This window comes from Typopeltis vanoorti, chromosome 20 (genome assembly GCF_054136105.1).
Source record: "Typopeltis vanoorti isolate ZY-2024b chromosome 20, IOZ_Tvanoo_1.0, whole genome shotgun sequence".
NCBI classification, from domain to species: domain Eukaryota; kingdom Metazoa; phylum Arthropoda; class Arachnida; order Uropygi; family Thelyphonidae; genus Typopeltis; species Typopeltis vanoorti.
Window position 1 is genome coordinate 21,744,884 of NC_143568.1, and position 22,038 is coordinate 21,766,921.

At 37.0% G+C, this 22,038-nt stretch overlaps 1 protein-coding gene across 3 annotated transcripts in view; it reads left to right on the forward strand.

The window, feature by feature from the left end:
- The window catches only part of LOC150095276 (MFS-type transporter SLC18B1-like), a 545,110-nt gene that overhangs the window by 348,046 nt on the left and 175,026 nt on the right, over positions 1 to 22,038 (forward strand). For all 3 annotated transcript variants that reach the window (XM_090410476.1, XM_090410480.1, XM_090410477.1), the window contains exon 9: positions 12,736 to 12,834. In XM_090410476.1, coding sequence (XP_090266602.1) covers positions 12,736 to 12,834 — 99 coding nt within the window. The remainder of the gene's footprint in view (positions 1 to 12,735; positions 12,835 to 22,038) is intronic.

Consider the following 22,038-nt stretch of genomic DNA (forward strand, 5'->3'; position numbering starts at 1 on the left):
CTATAGTACATTTGTAACTATGGGTTGGCTAAGGGGTTTTTTTTTCTCATTTTTATCAATTTATTTATATATGTATATATATTTCGTAATTTTTTATTTATTTTTGAATAGTCTGGAAACTCTAGTCTAGAGACCAAACATGATACTTTTTCAGGCCACTTTAATAAGTAGGCAATGGTCTCACACTGGGCAGTGAAATTCATCTCCCATCGAAAGGAAATCACAAACATCCATGCCCATGGAGGGATCCGAACCTACGACCTGTTGGTTGAAGAACAAGTATGCTGACCACTCAGCCAACCATGCCTGCAGACTATGAAGACATGATCAGGTTGCAAAAGCTGTGCATTGGAGTGTGTGTAGAAAGATGGTTTCTTAACTTACAAAACTCCTTAGGAATACTCAGATGAAAAAAGTTATTGATAATAAAAATGCAAAGATATTATGTGACTAAATTCAGACAGACAGACATCTGGAACATAATATAGCACACATCTCTGCATTTGAACAACAACATCTGTGATTTATTGATGTGGATATACCAGGGGATAGCAGAGTAGAAGAAAAAGTGCATGAAAAACTAATGAAGTATAGAAATCTGGAGATTAAAATTCAATCACTTTGGAAAAAAAAAAAAAACAATGACATTCCCCATTGTCATAGGAATGCTAGGAGTAATATCAAAACCAGTTATGAAACTTGGAAAAATCTTAGCCTCCCAGACACCATCAAAACTCCAGAAAACAGTACTCTTAGGAACATTTTACAATGATATCTAGTCGATTCCTAGTCCTTTAGATAAGGCCCGAATTGGACATTTGCAAGTCCAAGATTTTATGCTATTATTCTTTCTCTCACTCTCTCTCTCTCTCTCTCTCTCTCTCTGACTGTGAACCCTGTTAATTGAATATAATAATAATAATAATATGTACTCTGTCAAGACATAGAAGATACAGACATGAGTTCTTTATTCACAATTCTTGCAAACTTTGGGTTTTCATGGATGTTGCTTAACTGAACCTATAACCTATTAATAAATTGACAGCGGCAGCTGATCAACACATATAGCCAACTTCAAACCCATCCAACTAGCTTTTTCCTTTTTTTCTTTCTTTTTTCTTTCATCCTCTCCACATCTATTTTCTGGAACAGCCTTTCTCATCTGATGTTCTAGAAGGTTCTTTCTGGAACGTTATATATATAATCATTGGCAGGTATGAAAATATACAACCATTGACTTTTAGAATGGAAATTCTGTATTACATGAATACATACAAGGGGGGTCTGAAAAGTTTTTGGCCTCGACCATAGATGGCAACACTATCAGCAAGAGCTTTTTTTTTTTAAGTTGGTACATCTGTCATAAGCATTCATGTGAAATTGCAAGTTCTCTCAAGTAGCTTGTTTTATACAGCTGTCTGAAGCAAAAGTGTTGTCTGTATCCCTTGAAATGGATAAAATTGAGTATCGGGCACTATAAAATTCTTTGTAAAAGAAGGTTTAACGCCAAAAGAAATTTATTCGAAGTTCATTAAAGTTTATTATTATTATTATTATTGTTCCGGGAAACTCCAAGGAGTCGACAGACTCATCGAGGGAGGCCCTAACATAATGTCAAGAACAACTGGTCAACATTCACACAGTATCTATCATACCTTGCCTTGAACTCATTCGCAGTTGTAGCACCCACAACAGACTCTGGAAGCTTATTCCACTCATTCACCACTCTCCAAGTAAAAAACCTAGCTCTAACACCCTTGTCAACCACGCTCTTGCCCAGCTTCCATGCATGGCCCCTAGTCCTCCCACCACCAGTCATATTTTCAAAAATATCTTCTGGATCAATCTTATAGAAACCCTTCAGTAATTTCAATGTCTCAATCATATCACCCCTCCTTCACCTATCGTCCAATTTCTGCAACCCACAAATCTTCAACCTATTCTCATAAGGTTCATTCCACAGACCTGCTATCATCTTGGTCACTCGTCTCTGGACCCTCTCCACTTCCTCCCCATCACGAAGAAACCCTGGTGCCCATAACTGGGCACAGAAGTCCAGATGGGGTCTTATCAAGGCTCGATACAGAGGAACAACAACTTGTTTGTCTCTGCATGTTAAAGTATTTTTCATAAGCCAAGTGATTTGGTGAGCTGTTTTAGTCACTTTTGCAATGTGCCCCCTAAACTTCAACTCCCTATCCACCAACACTCCCAAATCCCTGGCCTCATCAATCTCCTGGAGTACGGTTCCTCCAATGCAATATACTGCTGCTATTCTTTTCACCCCAAAGTGCATAACCTTACACTTTGCCACATTAAATTGACATCCATTTTTCCTAGCCCAGTCCTCCAAACTATCCAAATCATCCTGTAAAATTTTGACATCCGGTGCACTCACAATTGCTCTACCCAACTTTGCATCATCAGCAAACAAGTGAACACTTCCTCTCAAATCCTTTCCAATATCATTGATGAACAAATTGAAAAGCAGTGGTCCAAGAACAGAGCCCTGCCGCACTCCACTAGTCACAAGCCGTCTTTTAGACTCCACTCCTGAATAAACCACTCTCTGGTATCTCTCCTTCAACCACCCTCCTATCCATCTCACCAACCCTATATCTATCCCCCATCTGCTCAAGTTTACTGATTAGGGTTCGATGTGGTATCCTATCAAAGGCCTTGGCAAGGTCCAGTAGTATCACTGTAAACCCATTACCCCTATCCAGGTCAGCCGTCACTGTGTTATAAAACGTGAGCAAGTTACTGAGGCACGATCTACCCTTCACAAAACCATGTTGTCCCCCATACAACATCCTATTTTCATCTATCCAATCCTGTATTCTTTTCTTGACTAATTTCTCTAAGACCTTGACAATGATTCCTGAAATGCTAATCAGTCGGTAATTTACAACAGCAGTCTTGGAACCACCTTTATGCAGTGGAACTATTTTCCCCTCTTTCCACCCGATCGGGACTAACCCAGACCCGAGACTCAAATTAAACAAAATGGTCAAGGGTACTGACAATTCTTTAGCTGCTTCTCGTACAACACGAGCTGGTATACCATCCAATCCCACAGATGTATTGACATTGAGGTTATGCAATAGACTACTCACCTCCACTTCATTCACCACAATTTCCGTATAATCTACTGGTTTATTCGTTTCTGCAATGTCACCACCTGGATGATATATTCTTGCAAAGTACTCACTCAGTAACTCAACTATCTCAACTGATTCAGTTACCTCCCTACCATTGGCATTCTTTAAAATCATTCTGCCATGTACATTTTTCCTTTTACTTGCTACATATCTAAAAAACTGTTTAGGATTCTCTTTAGCCTGCATGGCCAATGTTCTTTCGTAATCCTTTTTTGCTTTTCTTACCACACTCGTCACCCTTCTGGCCTGCGCTTTATACTGTTTTTGTGCCTGCCGGTCACCTTTCTCCTTAAATTCCCTCCATAGTTGTTTCTTTTTTTGCAGTTCAAGCTTAATGGTGTTATTCATCCATTTAACCCCTACTTGATTTATTATTCGGACTCTAGGTATACAGTCAGCCATTGCTTCATGCAAACACTTCTTAACTACTTCCCATGCACTATCAACTTCTAGTCCTTGCAGTTGTACATGCCATGGCACTGAACCAATCAAACTCCTAAGCTTGTCATACTTTCCAGCCCGATAATTCCACATGTACCCTGTCTTAATGGAAAATTCTACACCTTTAGCCACCTCCCAAGTCAAGACCCTATGATCACTCTCACCGATTGGTGGCAATGTGGTCATATTTGTTACAGCCAAATCCTCAGATGTAATTACTAGGTCAAGCACTCTCTGACCCCTAGTATTTTCCATTACATGCTGTCGCAGATAGTTATCCCTTAATAACTGCATAAAATCCAATTCCTTCCTCCCGTGTGTCCTCTCCTCACTCCAATCAATGCGACCATAGTTGAAATCACCCATAATAATCACCCTCCTTCCACTCATTTCTTCTATTTGCTTGTGCATACTGTCACCACCATCTTTTCCATCACCTGGTCTATAGCAGCACCCAATTGTATATTTAGTTCTGCTAGCCACAATCTCACACCAGATGGCCTCAAATGTGCTCTTTTCTCTATCCTGCAATTCAACTTCTATTCTCCTTGGGTGTAGGTCATCAGCTATCATCAACAATACTCCTCCCCCCATTTTATTCTCTCTGTCATTCCTGAACACACTATACCTATCACATTCAATCCTACTAGCTATATCATCTACAGTTAGCCATGTTTCACTAATACCAATAACCTGTGGTCTGGAAGTGCCAACCATGGCCAAAAACTCTTCTGTCTTGTTCCTAATACTCCTAGTATTAGTGTACATGAATTTAAGACCCCCATTAGCCCCAATCTTACCTGGATGCCTTATATTAACTATCCCACTCTGGTTTGTTGTCCTTATTTGCTCTGGCATATTATTTTCATTCTTACATTCAACTGCTTCTAAGGACTGTATATCTACTCCCCCCCCCCTTAATAAATCTAGTTTCCCTGAATTTGCACATCCACTACATTCAGCAACACTTTCTCAAGTCTTCTTACACCGTAACCATGCAAATGCAAGCCATCCATCTTATATAGATCCTTTCGCCCATCAAACTCACTCCACACGTCCACAAATTCCACACCACTCGTCATACATAACCCACGCATAAAGTTATTCGCAATTATGGCCCTCCTTTTAAACATTTTACTGTCATACCGTGGCAAAAGACTAATCATTCTAACTCTCTCACTCTTTTCTTTTGCTACCTCAAACAATTCATTCAGGTCTTCTATCATTTCCATTTTATCTCCTTTCAAATCATTTGTACCTGCCACAACAATCATTTCTTTCACCCTTTCCTTTTGCTCTCTAATAGACTCAGTTACATCCTTTATGGTCGCACCAGGTTGTACGATTTTGTCAAATCCTCTATTAACACACCTCGTGCTAATGAGTCTCCATACAGCACTCTGTCCTTCATTTTGTTCATGTTCACATTCATACGTCTATTTTTCCTGTCATACCTTTTATTAATGGTTGGTTCATTCAGTCGACTTTTGTTCATGCACTTAGCTGCTGTTTTGCCCTTTCTATCGCACCATTCAACAACGCGATCTCACTCAATGAAGTTTATGGGTACCCTTCTCCTTCGATTTTGACAATTAAGAAATGGGCTGCCGAGTATAAACGTGGCCATACCAGCCTTGAAGATGATCCACGCGAAGGGCGTCCTAAAAGTGTAACAACACCAGAAATCATTGATCAAGTGCACGATATGGTATTGGATGACCGGCGAGTCAAAGTGCATGAAACTGCTGAGACTATAGGCATTTCAAAAGAACATGTAGGATAAATTTTGCATGAATAATTGTATATGAAAAAGCTTTGCACAAGATGGACCATGCTTGCTCACAGCAGATCAAAAACACACTTGTATGAAAATCTCTGAACAGTCCTTTGAGTGTTTTAACAAGAATAAAACCGATTTGTGTGTTGATTTATTACTATGGATGAGACTTGGATTCACCATTACACACCAGAATCCAAACAGCAGTCAAAACAGTGGACAGAAGCCGGTTGTTCAGTGGCAAAGAAGATAAAGTCGGTTCCATCAGCAGGAAAAGTCATGGCATCGGTGTTTTGGGATGCTATAGGCATTTTCTTTATTAATTATCTTTAAAAGGGTAAAACAATAACCGTGGAATTTTATTCCGAGCATTTAACCAGAGTAGATGAAAAAATTCATGAGAGAAGACCTGGTTTGCAAAAGAAAAAATCATCTTTCATCAGGACAATGCACCTGCCCACAAAAGTGTTTTGGCAATGAGAAAATTAAGTGATCTGTGCTATGAATTGTTGGAACATCCAGATTTGTCTCCCTCTGACTTCTATCTCTTCTCAAAACTAAAACTCTTCCTCCCTGATCAGCATTTTTCTTCGAATCAAGAGGTGATTGCAGTTGTTGAGGGGAGTATTTTGCAGATCTTACTGAGAACCACTACAGGGACATTATAATGGTGCTGGAGCATTGCTTGAATAAATGTATTAGTCTTAAGGGAGATTGTGTTGAAAAATAAAAATAATTTTGAAATTATAAATTCTTTTTATCAATGTTAGGCCGAGAACTTTTCAGACCACCTTCGTATTATGTAGACCATTTGGAAGAAAAAATTTCAACCACCCTAAATCCAAAACCATTCCTCCAGATCTCTGTTGTATTGATTTATATTGAAGATGTTTATTAACTCAAAACACATAGATCAAGAATTGAATGCTTTTCTACAAAAAAATCAATGCTCTCCATCCTAAAATCAGAGTTACTCTTTAAAAAAGAATCACAAGCAATCAATCTTATCCTTTTCCAGTGTTCATTTTAAATGTAAAATATGTGTGTGTGTGTGTGTGTGTGTGTGTGTGTGTGTGTGTGTGTGTGTGTGTGTGTGTGTGTGTGTGTGTGTGTGTGTGTGTGTAGAAAATATTTTACCTTGGGTATAATAAATGTTAAAGATACCAAGCTATTTTAAACCTGGTTTTACCCCATTTCCCAAGTAAGCAAACAGACAAACAAGTCAAGTTGCGCCTGCACATATTGGAAGTCTAGCTGACCCTCAAAGTAGTGCAAGTCAAAGCAACTCATGGTAATAGCATGAATTGCCTTGACTTGCACTACTTTGAGGGTCAGCTAGACTTCCAATACGTGCAGGCGCAAACTTGACCTGTTTGTCTGTTTGCTTACTTGGGAAATGGAGTAAAACCAGGTTTAAAATAGCTTGGTATCTTTAACACACACACACACACACACACACTCACACACAAATATATATATATATATATACATACACCTATTCACTTCTGTCTATCACACACCATTTTATCTGGATCACCAAATTTCACTCTTCTCATTGGGTACCAAAAATCATTTAAGAAATTATTCAGCTTTCCACATACTCCAAATCAAGATGAAATTCACACAATTCCTATCTCATATATTAATAACGCTATGGGACTTGATAATATATCAAGTCCCACAGCATTATTAACTTATATATACATGGTGATATATAATACTGAATATATCACCACGTATTCTGAAGGAATGTGCCAGGGAGTTGACATCTGCCTTGACATGTTTTTTTTAATATGAGTCTTGAACTGGATCGAGTTCCTAAGGATTGGAAGGAGGGCAAGATTGTGCCACTTTATAAGGGAGATTGTCAAACTCGAGCATCAAATTATCGACCTATCTGTGTGTCAGAGCTTGTGAGTAAGTTGTTGGAAAAGCTGGGGAGAACTATGATCCAGAATTGGGTTGACAAGAATGGTATTATCTGTGATGGACAGCATATATTTGCTAAAGGGAAGTCATGTTTTAGTAATATACGTACTTATTACAATAAGGTGATGGCTTTCTTGGACAGAGGAGAGGGATACACAATAATATACTTAGATTTCGCAAAGGCTTTCGATAGATTACCACGTGATAAGTTGATAGTCAAACTAGAGTGGATGGGGTTGGATATTAGATTAGTGCATTGGATCGGAGACTGGCTATCTGATCTGTATCAGCAAGTTGTGTATGGGGAGTAATATCCCGGAGAAGGAAAGTCACTAGTGGTTTACCTTAGAGGTCTGTTTTAGGGCCATTACTGTTTAACTTGTGTGTTAATGATATTGGTAAAGATTTAGATGGAGATATTCAGTTGTTTGTAGATGATGTGAAGTTGGGATGAACTATGAAGAGTAGAAAATAAATAGAGTTTATTCTATAGAAAAAGACTTGAATAAATTGAGTGATCTGGGGATGGGGATGGAAGTTCAGAGTTGCAAAATGTTAGGTTTTTAAATTTTTGGAAACAAAGATGGGATGTAGAATTTATGCATGATGGGGATATTATCAGAAGGGGAGGAAATAAGAGATCTTGGGGTGATAACGAATAATTATCTGAAATTTAGGAGACACGTTGCCAAAATTGTGAAGACAACACAAAGACTTCTGGGAATGATGCAGAGGACACTGACTTGTAGTAGTAGGGAAATTCTTGTTCCATTATATAAGGCTCTGATTAGGCCACACATGGACTACTGTTCTCAGATTCATTCACCTGGTTTTCAAAAGGACGAAGAGATGTTGGAAAGGGTCCAGAGGGGACTGACTAAGGTAGTTTCTGACTTCTGAATGTGAGGAAAGATTGAGAAGATGCAATTTACAGAGTCTAGTGGATAGGAGGAAGAGGGGGAGATATCATAGAGACCTGCAAGTTAGTAAACGACTGTTATAGGATCAGTGTTGGAGAGGTTCTACAGAAAACAGTGGGAGATCAGTGGAGAACCATAGATCTTCCCTGGAAACTGTATAAGGAGGGTGTGAGCAAGGGAGAGAGAAGTATGTTTTTTTTACATGCATAGTCGTAAATGATTGGAATGCCTTGCCTGAGAGTGTGGTGACCAGGGCCAGCAGAAGTGGGCATGCGGGCACCACTGCTGCGGCACCGTTCATAAGTTCATTTTTAAGAAACAAAAATTTTATGATGAAAACAAAAAAATCTTAGAATGATCAATATTAAAATAAATATTGGCCAGATACACCAAATAAAAATTTTAAAAAATTGTATATTAGCCTCTTTGATTAGCCGGCTGTTTACAATTTTGCAGTGAGAGCAGGCTAAATGCTTGCCTAAAGAATGTTGTGTCTACTCAGTCTACCTAAAGTGAAATGGTGAACGGTTTTATGTGCAGAAACGAATTTTCATACAAAACATTTGTTGCTAGTTAACCAGTCATATGGTACACATCTCAGTAGGCTAGTGACAGTAGTGCAGTGTGGACTATTATTTCGTGTCTGTGTTGTGTAATAATTTCTTGTGGATATAAAATAGAAATGGAATCAAAAATTAAAAAAAAGTTATCCGGTGCACAAAATCGTAAGCGTCGTGCTGCGAAAGAAGCAGATGTTAAGAAACAAACTGGGGCTCATAATAAATTTGTTAAAATATTAAAATGTTCTGATGCAGATTATAACCAACTCGATACATCAGAAATCAGAGTTGAAGAACCGTGTACATCATCCAGTTTTCATGAACGTACTATTGCAACTATTGAACAAGATAACAAGATGCATGATTTAAGTGAAAAATAGTTAGGAGAAGATTTAGTTGTAGTTGACCATGAAACTAACACATTGTTAGTCTCTAAATTTAGAAGATCCAGGTGAATGGGGAAATACTGATGAAAACTTACGAGTTGTTTTAATTGAAATGGGACCTGTTCAAAAGAAAAATATAATATATCCCAGAGATACATATGGTCATAAATTTGGTGACAGTATTATAATTGAAAAATGGAAAACGGTGACCTAGTGCCAAGAACATTGCTCATTTATTCCGAAACTTTAAATTCTGTTTTTTGCTTTTGTTGCAAACTTTTTGCACCTACTGAATCAAGTAGTCTTTTAGAAGGTTATAACAATTGGAGAAATGTAAGTGCAACTTTGCATAGACATGAGACTAGTTTAACTCGCATGAAAAATTTCTTAAAATGGAAGGAAGTTGATAAAAATTTAAAAAACAAAACTACTATTTGGACGAGTGTTTTAGAACACTCGATTGAAATTATAAAATTCCTTGGTAGCCAAAATTTAACTTTTTGCGGATCATCTGATAAATTATATGAAAGAATTAATGGCAGTTTTTTAAAATTATTAGTCGAACTGTTTGCAAAGTTTGATCCCATTATGGAAAATCATGTTGAAAGGACCCTACAACGAAACAATAGAGCACACTATTTGAGAAAAGACAGTCAAAATGAAATATTGGAAACTTTAAGTAATGCAATCAGGGATACAATTTTATTATCAATTCGAAAATCTAAATATTATTCCATAATTTTAGACTGCACACTTGATGTAAGTAAAACAGAACAAATGACGATTATTATTCGCTTTGTTTCCTGTGACAATGGAATTGTTAAGATCAGGGAAAACATTTTAGGTTTTGCAGATATATCAGATTCCACAGTATGTGATTTATGTGCAACAATAATGGAATAACTGGAAAAATGGAACATTCCCATTGAAGACATGCGAGGTCAAGGGTATGACAATGGGACAAATATGGGCTCCAAAATTTGCTTTTAAACAAAAATCCTTGAGCTTTCTAAAAGTTCCTAAAGTTCCTAAAAAAATTAACATTGAAACAGCCATTAGATACGCAATGGGAAAGTAAAATTAATGCAATCCGCCCTCTACGATATCAGTTACGAGAAATTTACGATGCACCTTTTTGAAATTTTAAATAATGAAGATTTTAATAAAGACACTCAGCATGAAGCACAAACATTATGTGCTAAAATAAAGGACTACAAATTTATTTGCTCTCTTATAACTGGGCATGATTTACTTAACAGAATAAACCCTGTGAGTAAAATGCTTCAAGACAAAAAATGAACATTACACTTTCTTTAGAATCTATCAAAAACTTAAAAATATTCTTACAAGAGTATCGATCAGATACAAATTTTAAAGAAGTTCTAAAACGGCAAAAGAACTGAGTGAAGAGGTGGATGGAGAACTAGAATTTAAAACTGGTACAGAAGTCCGACGACGAAAGAAGACAAGGCAATTTGACTACAAGCATCATGACGAAAGGCCACAATCGCCAAAAGATAAATTTACAGTGAATGTGTTTTATACACTTCTGGACTTTGCAATGTGTTTGTTAATAGAATGTTTTGAACAACTAAAAACATATTATGATAATTTCAATTTCTTGTATAGATTACTACAAATTAATAACGAAGATTTATGAAGAAATTATAACGATTTAGAGATTCTCTTGAAGGACAGTGACAATAAAGACGTAAATGCAGTAGAACTATATGACGAGTTATGTACTTTCTGGGATATTTTTCGGAAGGATAATTTAAATATTCAAAACCCTTTCTATATTCTTAATTTTATTTTGTCCAATAATTTATCTTTCCCTAACTTTTCAATTGCTTTAAGAATACTGTTAACCTTACCTGCTAGTGTAGCGAATGGTGTACGTTCCTTTTCCAAGTTGAAATTGATTAAAAGTAGGTTTTAATTTAAAACCTACTTAAGAACAGGTATGTGACAAAAAAGGCTTGTTAGTTTGGCATTAATAGCTATTGAAAATGATATGTGTGCGGAATTAGATGTTATGACCGTTATTTCTAATTTTATGAATATGCAATCAAAAATCCTAAAATTTTAATTAAAAAAAATGTCAAGTATATTTATGTAATTTAATTTATTTTCTGTTATTCTGTAAAGATGTTATTTTTTGAATACTTATATTAAATATTCTAATTATTTTTGAATTCTTTTATTATTTTCTCATCTATCTTGAGTTTCTTTTATTTTCCTAAAAGATAGTTCCACTTATAAAAATTATTAAAAAATTTTTTACATTTTACAAGTTACTAAGAATTTAGTAACTTGTAAAATGAAAGAATTTTTTAAACTTTAGCTCAAATAAATTTTAACTTTAATTAAAATTCATTTTAATTTTGTTAGCGATTCAGGTCGGTGAGAAGACTATAATCCCTGTATCATTATATTCAACGATTAAAGTGAAGTGGCTTTATCAAAATTTGCTTGAACTTTTGAGAATTTTTGACTATTCGGGTTTTTAACGATTATCCTGCTTAGTCAACACCCGCGGTTCGTCACATTTAGCGAACCAACGTGCGGCTGTTCTGTCAAAATTTATTTAAGAAATTTCAAATAATTTAAATTTTTATTATCGTAAAAGAACCACACATGCCCGGATCATTACAGGATCATTACGCTTAGAGAGACATTGCATTCGGGCGGCAAAGAACCTAACGCCGGCTCTGGTGGTGTCTGTAGAGAATTTGAGTGTGTTTAAGGTGCAATATGATGAGCTGTATGATAAAAGGACCTCCTAGATGAGTCTTTGACTCCATGGGGGGTCTTGGGTGGTAATAATAATAATAATATGTAAAAGACATGTTCACAATGTGTTAGAAAAGTTTTCAAGAACTTTCAGCTTATTAACAGTTTCAAAACTATCAGTCAAAACCACCAGCTGTTTACATTGATGTACTTGCTATCAAGTGTCATTCTCCTGTGATTTATTTTAATACTATCTAGTTGGCCAATCAGCTTTGAATCTGAATTAGTCCAACATGGAGCTCACACTGGTCATAGAATGATAGTTTATTTATTCCCAAAATTTGGGAAATTGCAAGTTTAAACTCTATTAAATAATTTTTATTTATTTTTTAGAATCCAAATAGTGTTAAATTTTAAACCTAGTATAAATGCACTTGCATCTAAAAGAGTTAACTATTGTTATAGCTTATGGTCGTAATCTGTTGGATCCAAATTTTCTATTGTTTTTCTTTGATCAATCAATTAATTAATTCAACATTAATTAACATTTTTTAAAAAAATTTTTACTATAGTTTTGTGTTCTTCAACTTATTTAACGTCTTGTACAGTAGAACATTAATTTCTTTATCTCTGCTTGTCATTATCCTCCTCCTCATCATCACAGCTCTAACTATATGTTATGAAACTTGTTTATGCATTGTGATTGGTTGTTAAATAAGAATTTCTTATTCATCTTAAAATATATTTTCTGATGTCATTTTAAAAGCACTATAAATAAAATTGTTTGATTCCTAAAGTATTTATTTCTGTTTCACTCAATATTTATAGCTTCATGCAAGCTATGCACAAATTGGCCTTGTGTTCTCCAGCAATAAACTTAGTTACTTTATTGCCGTAATAATAGTTGGGATATTCATAGATAAATGGGTGAGTTGATGCTTTTATTTTATCTCTAAGTAAAATTTATATTGATATTTTTAATATATTTTTTGTTGTCTCGTTTGAATTTTTTCTGCATGTGCAGAAAAGATTATAGCAGAGGTAGCCCCCATCTTGGCTCTCGAGATGCATGCGGCTCGGATCCATGCATCATGTGGCTCTTCATGCCCTACCAGAAAGAAGTAAACAAAATGAGAAGAGGCAACAACAAAAAAGAGAAACACAATAAAAAAAAGAGGGAGAGAAAAACATGGTTAATAAAAATTACAATAAGAAAAATTTTAAAGTCGAAACACAATAATTTTAGTTACTTATTTACTAGTATCCATTGTCTTAGCAAGTTCTTTAAAATTAGGTGTGTAATTAGTCAAAGCAGTTCTTACAAGCTCGTTCAAATGTTCATCATGTAAAACAGATTGATATTTAGATTTAATAAATTTAAGAGTTAAATATAGCGCTTCACAGGAGTGCATGGTACCAAAAATGGAGATCAGTTTTCTGCCACTGCTTAAGTGTTGGATACCGTTGGTCTGGAACTTGCTTTCAAACCTCAATTATGCAATATCCACTTTTCTTCACTAGCTTCAATCCTTCGTCCTCTTGAAGTTCCGAAAGCTCCAGTTCTGCATCTGCGACAATCATCACAATTGGTTTTGAAATAGGACAACTGCACGCAAACATGTTTGTGAAGAAAGGATTTTCCAAAAAAGCAAATGTTGACTTAAGTTCTCTAAGGTCGCAAACTCGATTGTTGAATTCTTCGGCCTGATCATTTAATTTGCTTAACATAAGATTCCATTTCTAATTCCACTCCTGGTGAATTTTAGCAGTATTTTCTTTAGACATACGAAGTGAGTAAAAGTTTCATTTTGCAAGTCTCTCTGGAAAAGTTGCAGTTTGTTTTGGAAGCTTAGCACAGTCTGTGTGAGATTGGTTATTAGTTTTTCTTTCCCTTAAAGTGAAACGTTTAATATCTGTAGATGCTGGAAAACATCCGTGAAATATGCCATGTCTAACAACCACTGAATTTCTTCAAGATGAGGGAAAAATTTCTCCTTCTCTCTAAGAAACTGTTTGATTGGGTCTAACAACAACTACAAAAAAATTGCTTAATACATTGCTAACTGAGAGCCAACTTACTAAGCAAAACCATGATATGTCGTTAGGAATCTCGTCACAATTCAACTCATCAAGAAAGTTTTTGAATTGTTGGTGTGTTTTAGCACTTGAATGAATAAAATTGACAATTCGTAGCACTACTTCCACTACATGTTCAAATTTAAAACACTTGGCAACTCAATGTTCCCTGTGAATAATGCAATGCACAGGTAGGAAAGCAGGATATGATTCATCATTCCCAAGGAGCCTCATGAGCCCTTTAGTTTTTTTACCCCTCATTGCTAGAGCACCATCATTTGCAATGCTGACAATTTTTTCGCGTGATACCGAAGCTTTTGTAAGTGCAACATCGAGAGCTTCTTTGATGTCAAAGCCACATGTTATATCTTTCAAAGCTATCTCCAATAGCTCTTCCTTGACGTCCAAGTCGTCAGCTACAAAGCGGACAAATGTAGCTAGTTGTGGTTTGTCCTGAATATCTGTAGATTCATCCAAAGCCAGACTAAATGTAGCACAGTTTTTCAAGTTATGGTGTAAGTTATTTACAATGTCAGCACTGATAACAGAAATTCTCCTTTCACTTGTATATCCCAGTAGCACAAGAGGCCAGATCTCTGGAACTTTTCTTTAAGAGAATATTAAAATTCTCTACATGCATTGTCATCTTCAGGAAAAGTGCAAAAGAGCATTGAATATCCTCTACTGAATTGGCCACTGATTGAAGTTCTTTACTATGCATTTATTGTGCACTTCTGCACACAAAACTTGATTATGGATCCCAGGTTTATAGTTCTGCAAGGAAGAGCATGCTCTACTGGGTGTTGGACCCTAACCATCATCAAGGTATTTGAATAGCTACTGGTACCTTTCACGCATCACCCATTCAAAGTCTTTATGTAGAATCAAATGAACCCCCTTTTATCACTCAGACGAAAATATTTGTTGCTCAACTATGGCCTAAAAATAAAGTCCCTTCCTGATAACTCTACATGGATCAGTCGCTTTTCCCTATGTCATGAGGTTAATATCAACTCACACTTATAATATAACAGAAAACTCCTACCAAAAGTGCATAATTTATACAGACTCTTTAAGCTCTTTACAAGTTATCTCTTCTCTGGTGTATAATCCACACCCAGTGCTTGATGAGATGCTACCACTGTTATAGAAAATAAAGATCCTTAATATCGACGTTCAGTTTTGTTGGATCCCCAGCCACATCAGAATTAAGGGAAATGACATCACAGATGTGGCTGCTAGATCAGCTCATTCCTTCTCGACATCTTGTTTGACCATTCCATATACTGACTACACAAATAATAAAATCAAAGTTAAAAGCCCAATGGCAGTACTCCTGGCAGGAAGCACTAACAAACAAACAAACTGCATGAGATTAAACCTGAAATTAGGCACTGGCAGTCTAGTCAACATAGGAACAGGAAAGTAGTAGTTCTGGCTAGGTTCCGCATAGACCACAGTCATCTAATCCACTCATATTTACTGAAGGCTGATAACCTACCTATGTGTGAGGAATGCAACACTTGTTTCACTATTAGTTGTATTCTGGTAGAGTGCCGGTGCTTCACACAAGAAAGGAATAGCATCTTTACTCATCTGACCAAGCCTTATACATTCAGACAGATGCTGTCAGACTCAGACAAACTGCATGATGCTTTTAAATTTCTACAAAAAATCAACCTGTACAAACACATTTGATTGTAATTTTATCTATAAATAAATCCCACATTGCTCAATTTTGTGCATACACATAATCTTATTATTTATCCTTGACTATTTATGTACTTCTACAACTTCGCTGTAATTTTACTCATATGTAGATACCACATTGTTCAATTAAATTTTAGTACATAAATATTATTTAATAAACCCTAACTATATATGTATTGCTGTAACCTCCAACCTTGTGTACTACTCATGGCCTTAGATGTGACTTTATTTGTATGTGAATGCTACACTACTTAACTTGATCTTTGTACATACAGTTGTACATATATACTAAGTTGTCCTCAGCCACTTGTGCGCTACTGTAGCCTTTACTGTACTTCTGTTTATATGTAGCTGCTGCATTTTTTAATTTAATTGCGTGCATATTATCTACTGATTGACCCTGTGTACCACTGTGGTCTTTGCTGTGGCTTTTTTTATATGTGGAAGCCACATTGTTTAACTTGACTTTTGTACATATACCTCTCCACAACTTTCACATTGTTCCTATCCTCCCATTCCGGAATTCTCTTTTTGACCAATTTTTCCAGTACTTTTACCACTACTCTTGAGATACTAATTGGTCTATAATTAGTTACTGCAGTCTTAGAACATCCCTTATGCAAGGGAATTGTTTTACCCTCTTGCCACACCCTTGGAACTCTACCAGAGCTAAGACTTAAATTAAAGAGCTATTTAGGAGTTGTACAAAGTTAACATCCAGACCAATGAACGTAACACTTGAGAAGAAAAAGACACCAAGTTGTTTGGAGATGTATCCTCCTTGTTGTTGAAAGTTTTTTCACTTGGTTATACTATAAATTAAAGATACCAAGAAATTATATACTTGGTTTAATCCTTTATCCAAGTGTAAGCAAACAAAGTTTGTGAGAATTAAAGAGCCAATTAACATTGACTATTTAGGTGTTGTACAAAGTTAATATCCAGACCAATGAATGTAACCAGGGCCGGCTGGTGTCATGTGTGAAGTGTGCGATATACATAGGTGCTGCAGAAGAAAAGGCGCCTAAAAGATTTCAAAAAATATAATATGAGATAAGAGTTTAAACGAACATCGAACGGTGCATATAATTATGAATATACATCGTCTTCCATTCGGGCCCCTTCAGATCTTCCCGGAAACGAACGAATAAATTTTGAAATTGTGTCCTGGACCCGATTATATCACTCTAATTTTTTATTAAAATTTACAAAAATATACCTAAAATAGTTCTTCTTTATTTTTTGATGTATCATAAATCAACTTATGATTAAGTTCCATGTAAAAAAAATTGTATAAGCAGGACTAATCCATAGGTAACATTATACTGTAAATCAGTTTTCATTTGTTTTTCATTTCCTGTTCGTTTTATTCACACTTTATTCAAAAAAAAACTTTTTTGGAAAGGCACCGAACATTAATCGCACACACAAGAAAAAGGACTAGGCGCCGCCGCTGAACATAACACTTGAGAAGAAAATTACACCAAGTTGTTTGGAGATTGTATCCTCCTTGTTGTTGAAAGTTTTTTCATTTGATTATACTATAAATTAAAGATACCAAGAAATTATATACTTGGTTTAATTCTTTATCCAAATGTAAGCAAACAAAGTTTGCGCCTGAAGTATTTTCAGGACTGAGGCAGCTCTTGGTAAGACTTCACATCACTTGCCTTAGTGTCCCATAATGCAAAGCACATCTCCTTGTGAACATGTATAATGCTATGCATTATGGGAAAGGTCATTACCCAGACCTGTTTCCCTGTATTATGTGTGGGGGTTACCTCTCCAAAAACTCGTGATCTCCCAGATCACCCAACAATGAGTGACCTGAAGGAACTTTTAACTCACCATTGTTCCACCCAGCAACAAGCTCACCCCGTCACTGAGAAGAACTCTCAGCAGCGTTGGCTCTACCCAGTGGCAGGCCCACCCCACCACTGAGCAGAGCTGAGCCTCAGTTAAAACTTCGTTGACTACAGCATTGCCATTCATTACCCCTCAACCCAAGGGTAACAGCTACAGCATTGCCATCCATTACCCTGGGCAGAAACTCTGCTTCCCCGGAATCAAATCACCAACCCGTTTCCCTGTTTAAGTGCAGGGTTACCTCTCCAAAAACTCATGCGATCAGCCAGATCACCCAACAATGAGGGAAACTGGTCTGGGTAGTGACCCTTTCCATAATTCAGATAAGTTTTACTAGGAATAATTAAGTATATATGCGTAATTGTTTAAGTAAGAGCGGCTGTAAACGTTGTACGCTACCGATATTATTAGTGTGGGTTTTTTCTTCCTTGCCTAAACTAAATACGAAATCGTTATTATTAGACCTAGTAACCTGCAGAGAAAAAAAAATGGCGGCGGCATTGTCATTCCATGATTTTAATTTAGATTCCAGTCGTTGCGTTAAGTGTGAGGTCTGTTATATGTATTCCTTCGATTACATAAATGATTTGTGGATGTTTAGTGCCGATGGAAGAAGGGTGTGTGCGAAGTGTGACCTGAACGAGGAATTGATGATGCGAATATGAAATTGATGACAGAAAGTGCTAGTACTGATTGTGTCGCAAGTGCACGTTTGAAAGAGAAGGGTGGTGAGAAAGACAGGCGAAAAAATGTTAAAAAATCAGGAAAAAAGAAAAAGAGCGATTTGACAACCGTAACGGATGTTAAAAGGGACGAAAGTGAGGCGGAAAGAAACAAAATTGAGAGAACAAATGAAAGTAGAAATGGCGTGATGCCGAAATCGCAAGTAAAAAAAATCGAAAGAATGAATGATGTCGAAAGTTGGACGCATGTTGGAACGAAAGTACTGAACCAAAGAATGATGAATGACAGTAAAAGTGAGAAGAATGATAGCGAAAGTTGGATGCATGTTAGTCCGAAAGTACGGAAACAAGGAAAGATATGTGAGAGTGAAAGTGAGAAGAATGATAGTGAAAGTTAGACGTATGTTAGACTGAAAGTACGGAAACAAAGAAGCATGAATGAGAGGGAAAGTGAGAAGAGGGAGTCGACAGTTAGAAAGTTAGAAAGATTTAATGATAGAGAGAATGTGTCACGAGGTTCGGAAGGTGAATTGGATTGGATGAAGCAAGAAATGAAATGGATGCAGAAAGAAATTAAGAGAATTCAGATCAAAACTATTAAAATAAATCATGATGGCATGAAAGAGTTAACGAAAGATGAGCGAGTGGCGTTGTATGGCGACTCCATTATTAAAGGTGTGCTAGAGGATAAAAAGCACAAGGTATGTTTTCCAGGCGGTAAAATGAGTAGAGTGATTGAGGCATTGAATATGAGGTGGGAACGAGCAAAAGAGTTAATTGTATTAATTGGTACAAATGATTTGAGAGAGAACAAAGAGCATGTCAAAATGAATGTCAGGAGACTGCTTGGAAAGATAAAAGAGAATAGTGTGACAGGAAGGGTGGTCAGTGTGTTGCCTAGGTATGATTGTGGTGAAATGAGGTGGAGAGCAAGGATTATGAATGATATTCTGGCTGAAATGTGTGAGGAGATGGGAGTACAGTTTGTTAATGTGTGGAATGAGTTTGAGGGACGAAGTGAGCTATATGGGAGCGATGGACTGCATTTGAGTGGTTATGGTGTGAGTCGCTTGGAGAGACTGCTGCTGGAAGGTAGAGAAGTGAATAGAGAGAATGAATCAGATCAAGAGGGAAGTGATGTGGAAGAGCAGGAGAGTAAGACAGGAGAGATTGAAGAAGTGGAAATGAATGGGGAAGTGAGTGGTATGAGTATAGAAAATGAGAGAATGGGTGTGCAAGAGGAGCAGGGAAACGGGGAGGCTCAGGGTGGACTGGGGTACACAGCGTGAGAAAGGTGGATGCTCCAAGAGGAAGTGAGAGCACGTGTAGGCAGGAAAGAAAAGGGATGACCACAGATCAAGAGGAAACAGATGGAATTGCAAAGGGTTCTAAAATGAAGAAGCAGAAAGGGAAATTATCCCATTCCAGCATGGAGAGATCACATCGAGTGAGTGGTATCAGTGGAACTAGCTGTAGATCCAGAAATGACTTGTTGTGTTTGTATACCAATGCTAGAAGTATAAGAAACAAGGCGGATGAAATGGTTGCACTAATTGCGTCTGTGCACCCAGAGATTGTCGGAATAAGTGAGACATGGTTAGATGAGGATGACATCCTGACAGGAATAGAGATGGAAAGGTATGATGTGTTTCGTGAGGATAGAAGAGGTAAAAAGGGAGGGGGAGTGCTATTGATGATAGAGAAAGAGTTATGTCCATACAAGGTAGAGATGGCAGAGGGAAATAGGGCCAGTGGTTTTGAGGCAGTATGGTGTGAGATAGAGGTGAATAGAATCAGATACTTGGTGGGATGTTGTTATAGACCTGGTAATGTGGATGGTGGTGATAGTGAAATGTATAGTCAAATAAGCCAAGCAAATAAGAAAAGGGTGATCATTATGGGTGATTTTAATTATGGCAATATAGACTGGAATGAAGAGATAGCAACTGGAAGTAAAGAAAATGAGTTTCTTGAGTTTTTGAGGGATAACTACCTCAGACAGTATGTAACAGAGGGCACACGAGGATAAAGGGTCTTGGATTTGGTCATCTCATCGGAGGATGTAATTATCAATGAAGTATCAAATCATCCACCAATTGGTGAAAGTGACCATGAGGTGATTACCTGGGTGGTTACCAGCAGTGCGAGGACCTGTGTAAAAAAAGGGTATATGTGGAACTACAAGGGGGGGGGGTGATTATGAAGAGCTCAGGAGACAGCTTGCAGGTGTAGCATGGAATGAGGCGTTAGCTGGAAAAGAGATCAATGCAGCTTGGGGGATTTTCAAAAAATATTTAGTAGATGCAATGTCTAAATGTATACCACGGGTGAGAAGGTTAAATAAGTTAGGTGTGAGATGGATGAATAAAGAGATTAAGCATGCAATACAGAGAAAAAGGGCATTGTGGAGGCAGCATAAGACAAGTGGAAGTAACCTATTTCATGAGGTCTACAAAAACCAGGCAAGGAGGGTGACTTGGTTGGTGAGAGTAGCTAAAGAGAGGTATGAACAGCAGTTAGCTAATGAAGCCAGAAAGAATCCTAGGGAGTTCTTTCGATATGAAGCCAGCAAAAGAAAGAATGATTATGGAAGGATGACATTGATTGGAGGAAATGATATAAAGACAGCTGTGGCAGAATGTGTGGTGGAGATACTTAATGAGCAATTCATAAAGATCTTTCAATCTTGTGAATGTGACTTCATGGAGAGATTAAGAGCAGTTGATGATGGGGAGGAGAGACTGACTGTAAGTGAGCAAGAGGTGTTTGGGGAGTTGAGTAAACTAGATGAGTAAATAAGGCTGTGGGTCTTGATAATATATCACTGCGTATTATGAAGGAATGTGTCAGGGAGTTGACACCTGCCTTGACATATTTTTTTAATAAAAGTCTTGCACTTGGTCAAGTCCCTAAAGAGTGGAAGGAGGGCAAGATTGTGCCACTTCATAAAGGAGGTGATCGAACTCAAGCATCAAACTATAGGCCTATCTGTGTGTCAGGTGTTGTGGTTAAGTTGTTGGAGAGGCTTGTGAGAACTAGGATCCAGAGTTGGGTTGACAACAAAGGTATAATCTTTGATGGACAGCATGGATTTGCTAAAGGGAGATCATGTTTTAGTAATCTACTTACTTATTACAATAAAGTGACTGCTTCTTTGGACAGAGAGAAGGATACACAGAAATATACTTGGATTTTGCAAAAGCTTTTGATAGAGTACCTCATGATAAGTTGACAGTCAAACTAGAGCAGATGGGGTTGGATATTAGATTAGTGCATTGGATTGGGGACTGGCTATCTGATAGGTATCAACAAGTTGTGTATGGGGGTGCAATATCCAGGAATAGGAAAGTCACTAGTGGAGTACCTCAGGGGTCTGTTTTAGGGCTATTACTATTTAACTTGTATATTAATGATATTGGCGAAGATTTGGATGGAGATATTCAGTTGTTTGCAGATGATGCAAAGTTGGGATGAACCAGATGAACCATAAAGAGTAATGAAGATGTTGTGGCCTTGCAAGAAGACTTGAATAAATTAAGTGATTGGGCAAGCAAATGGGGATGTGAGTTCAATGTTGCAAAATGTAAGGTTTTAAAATTTGGAAAACAAAGATGGGATGCAGAATTTATGCTTGGTGAGAATATATTGTTGGAAGTAGAGGAAATAAGAGATCTGGGGGTGATAGTGGATAAGGAACTAAAATTTAGGGGACCCATCGCCAAAATTGTGAAGACAACACAAAGACTTCTGGGAATGATGCGGAGGACACTGACGTGTAGAAGTAGGGAGATTCTTG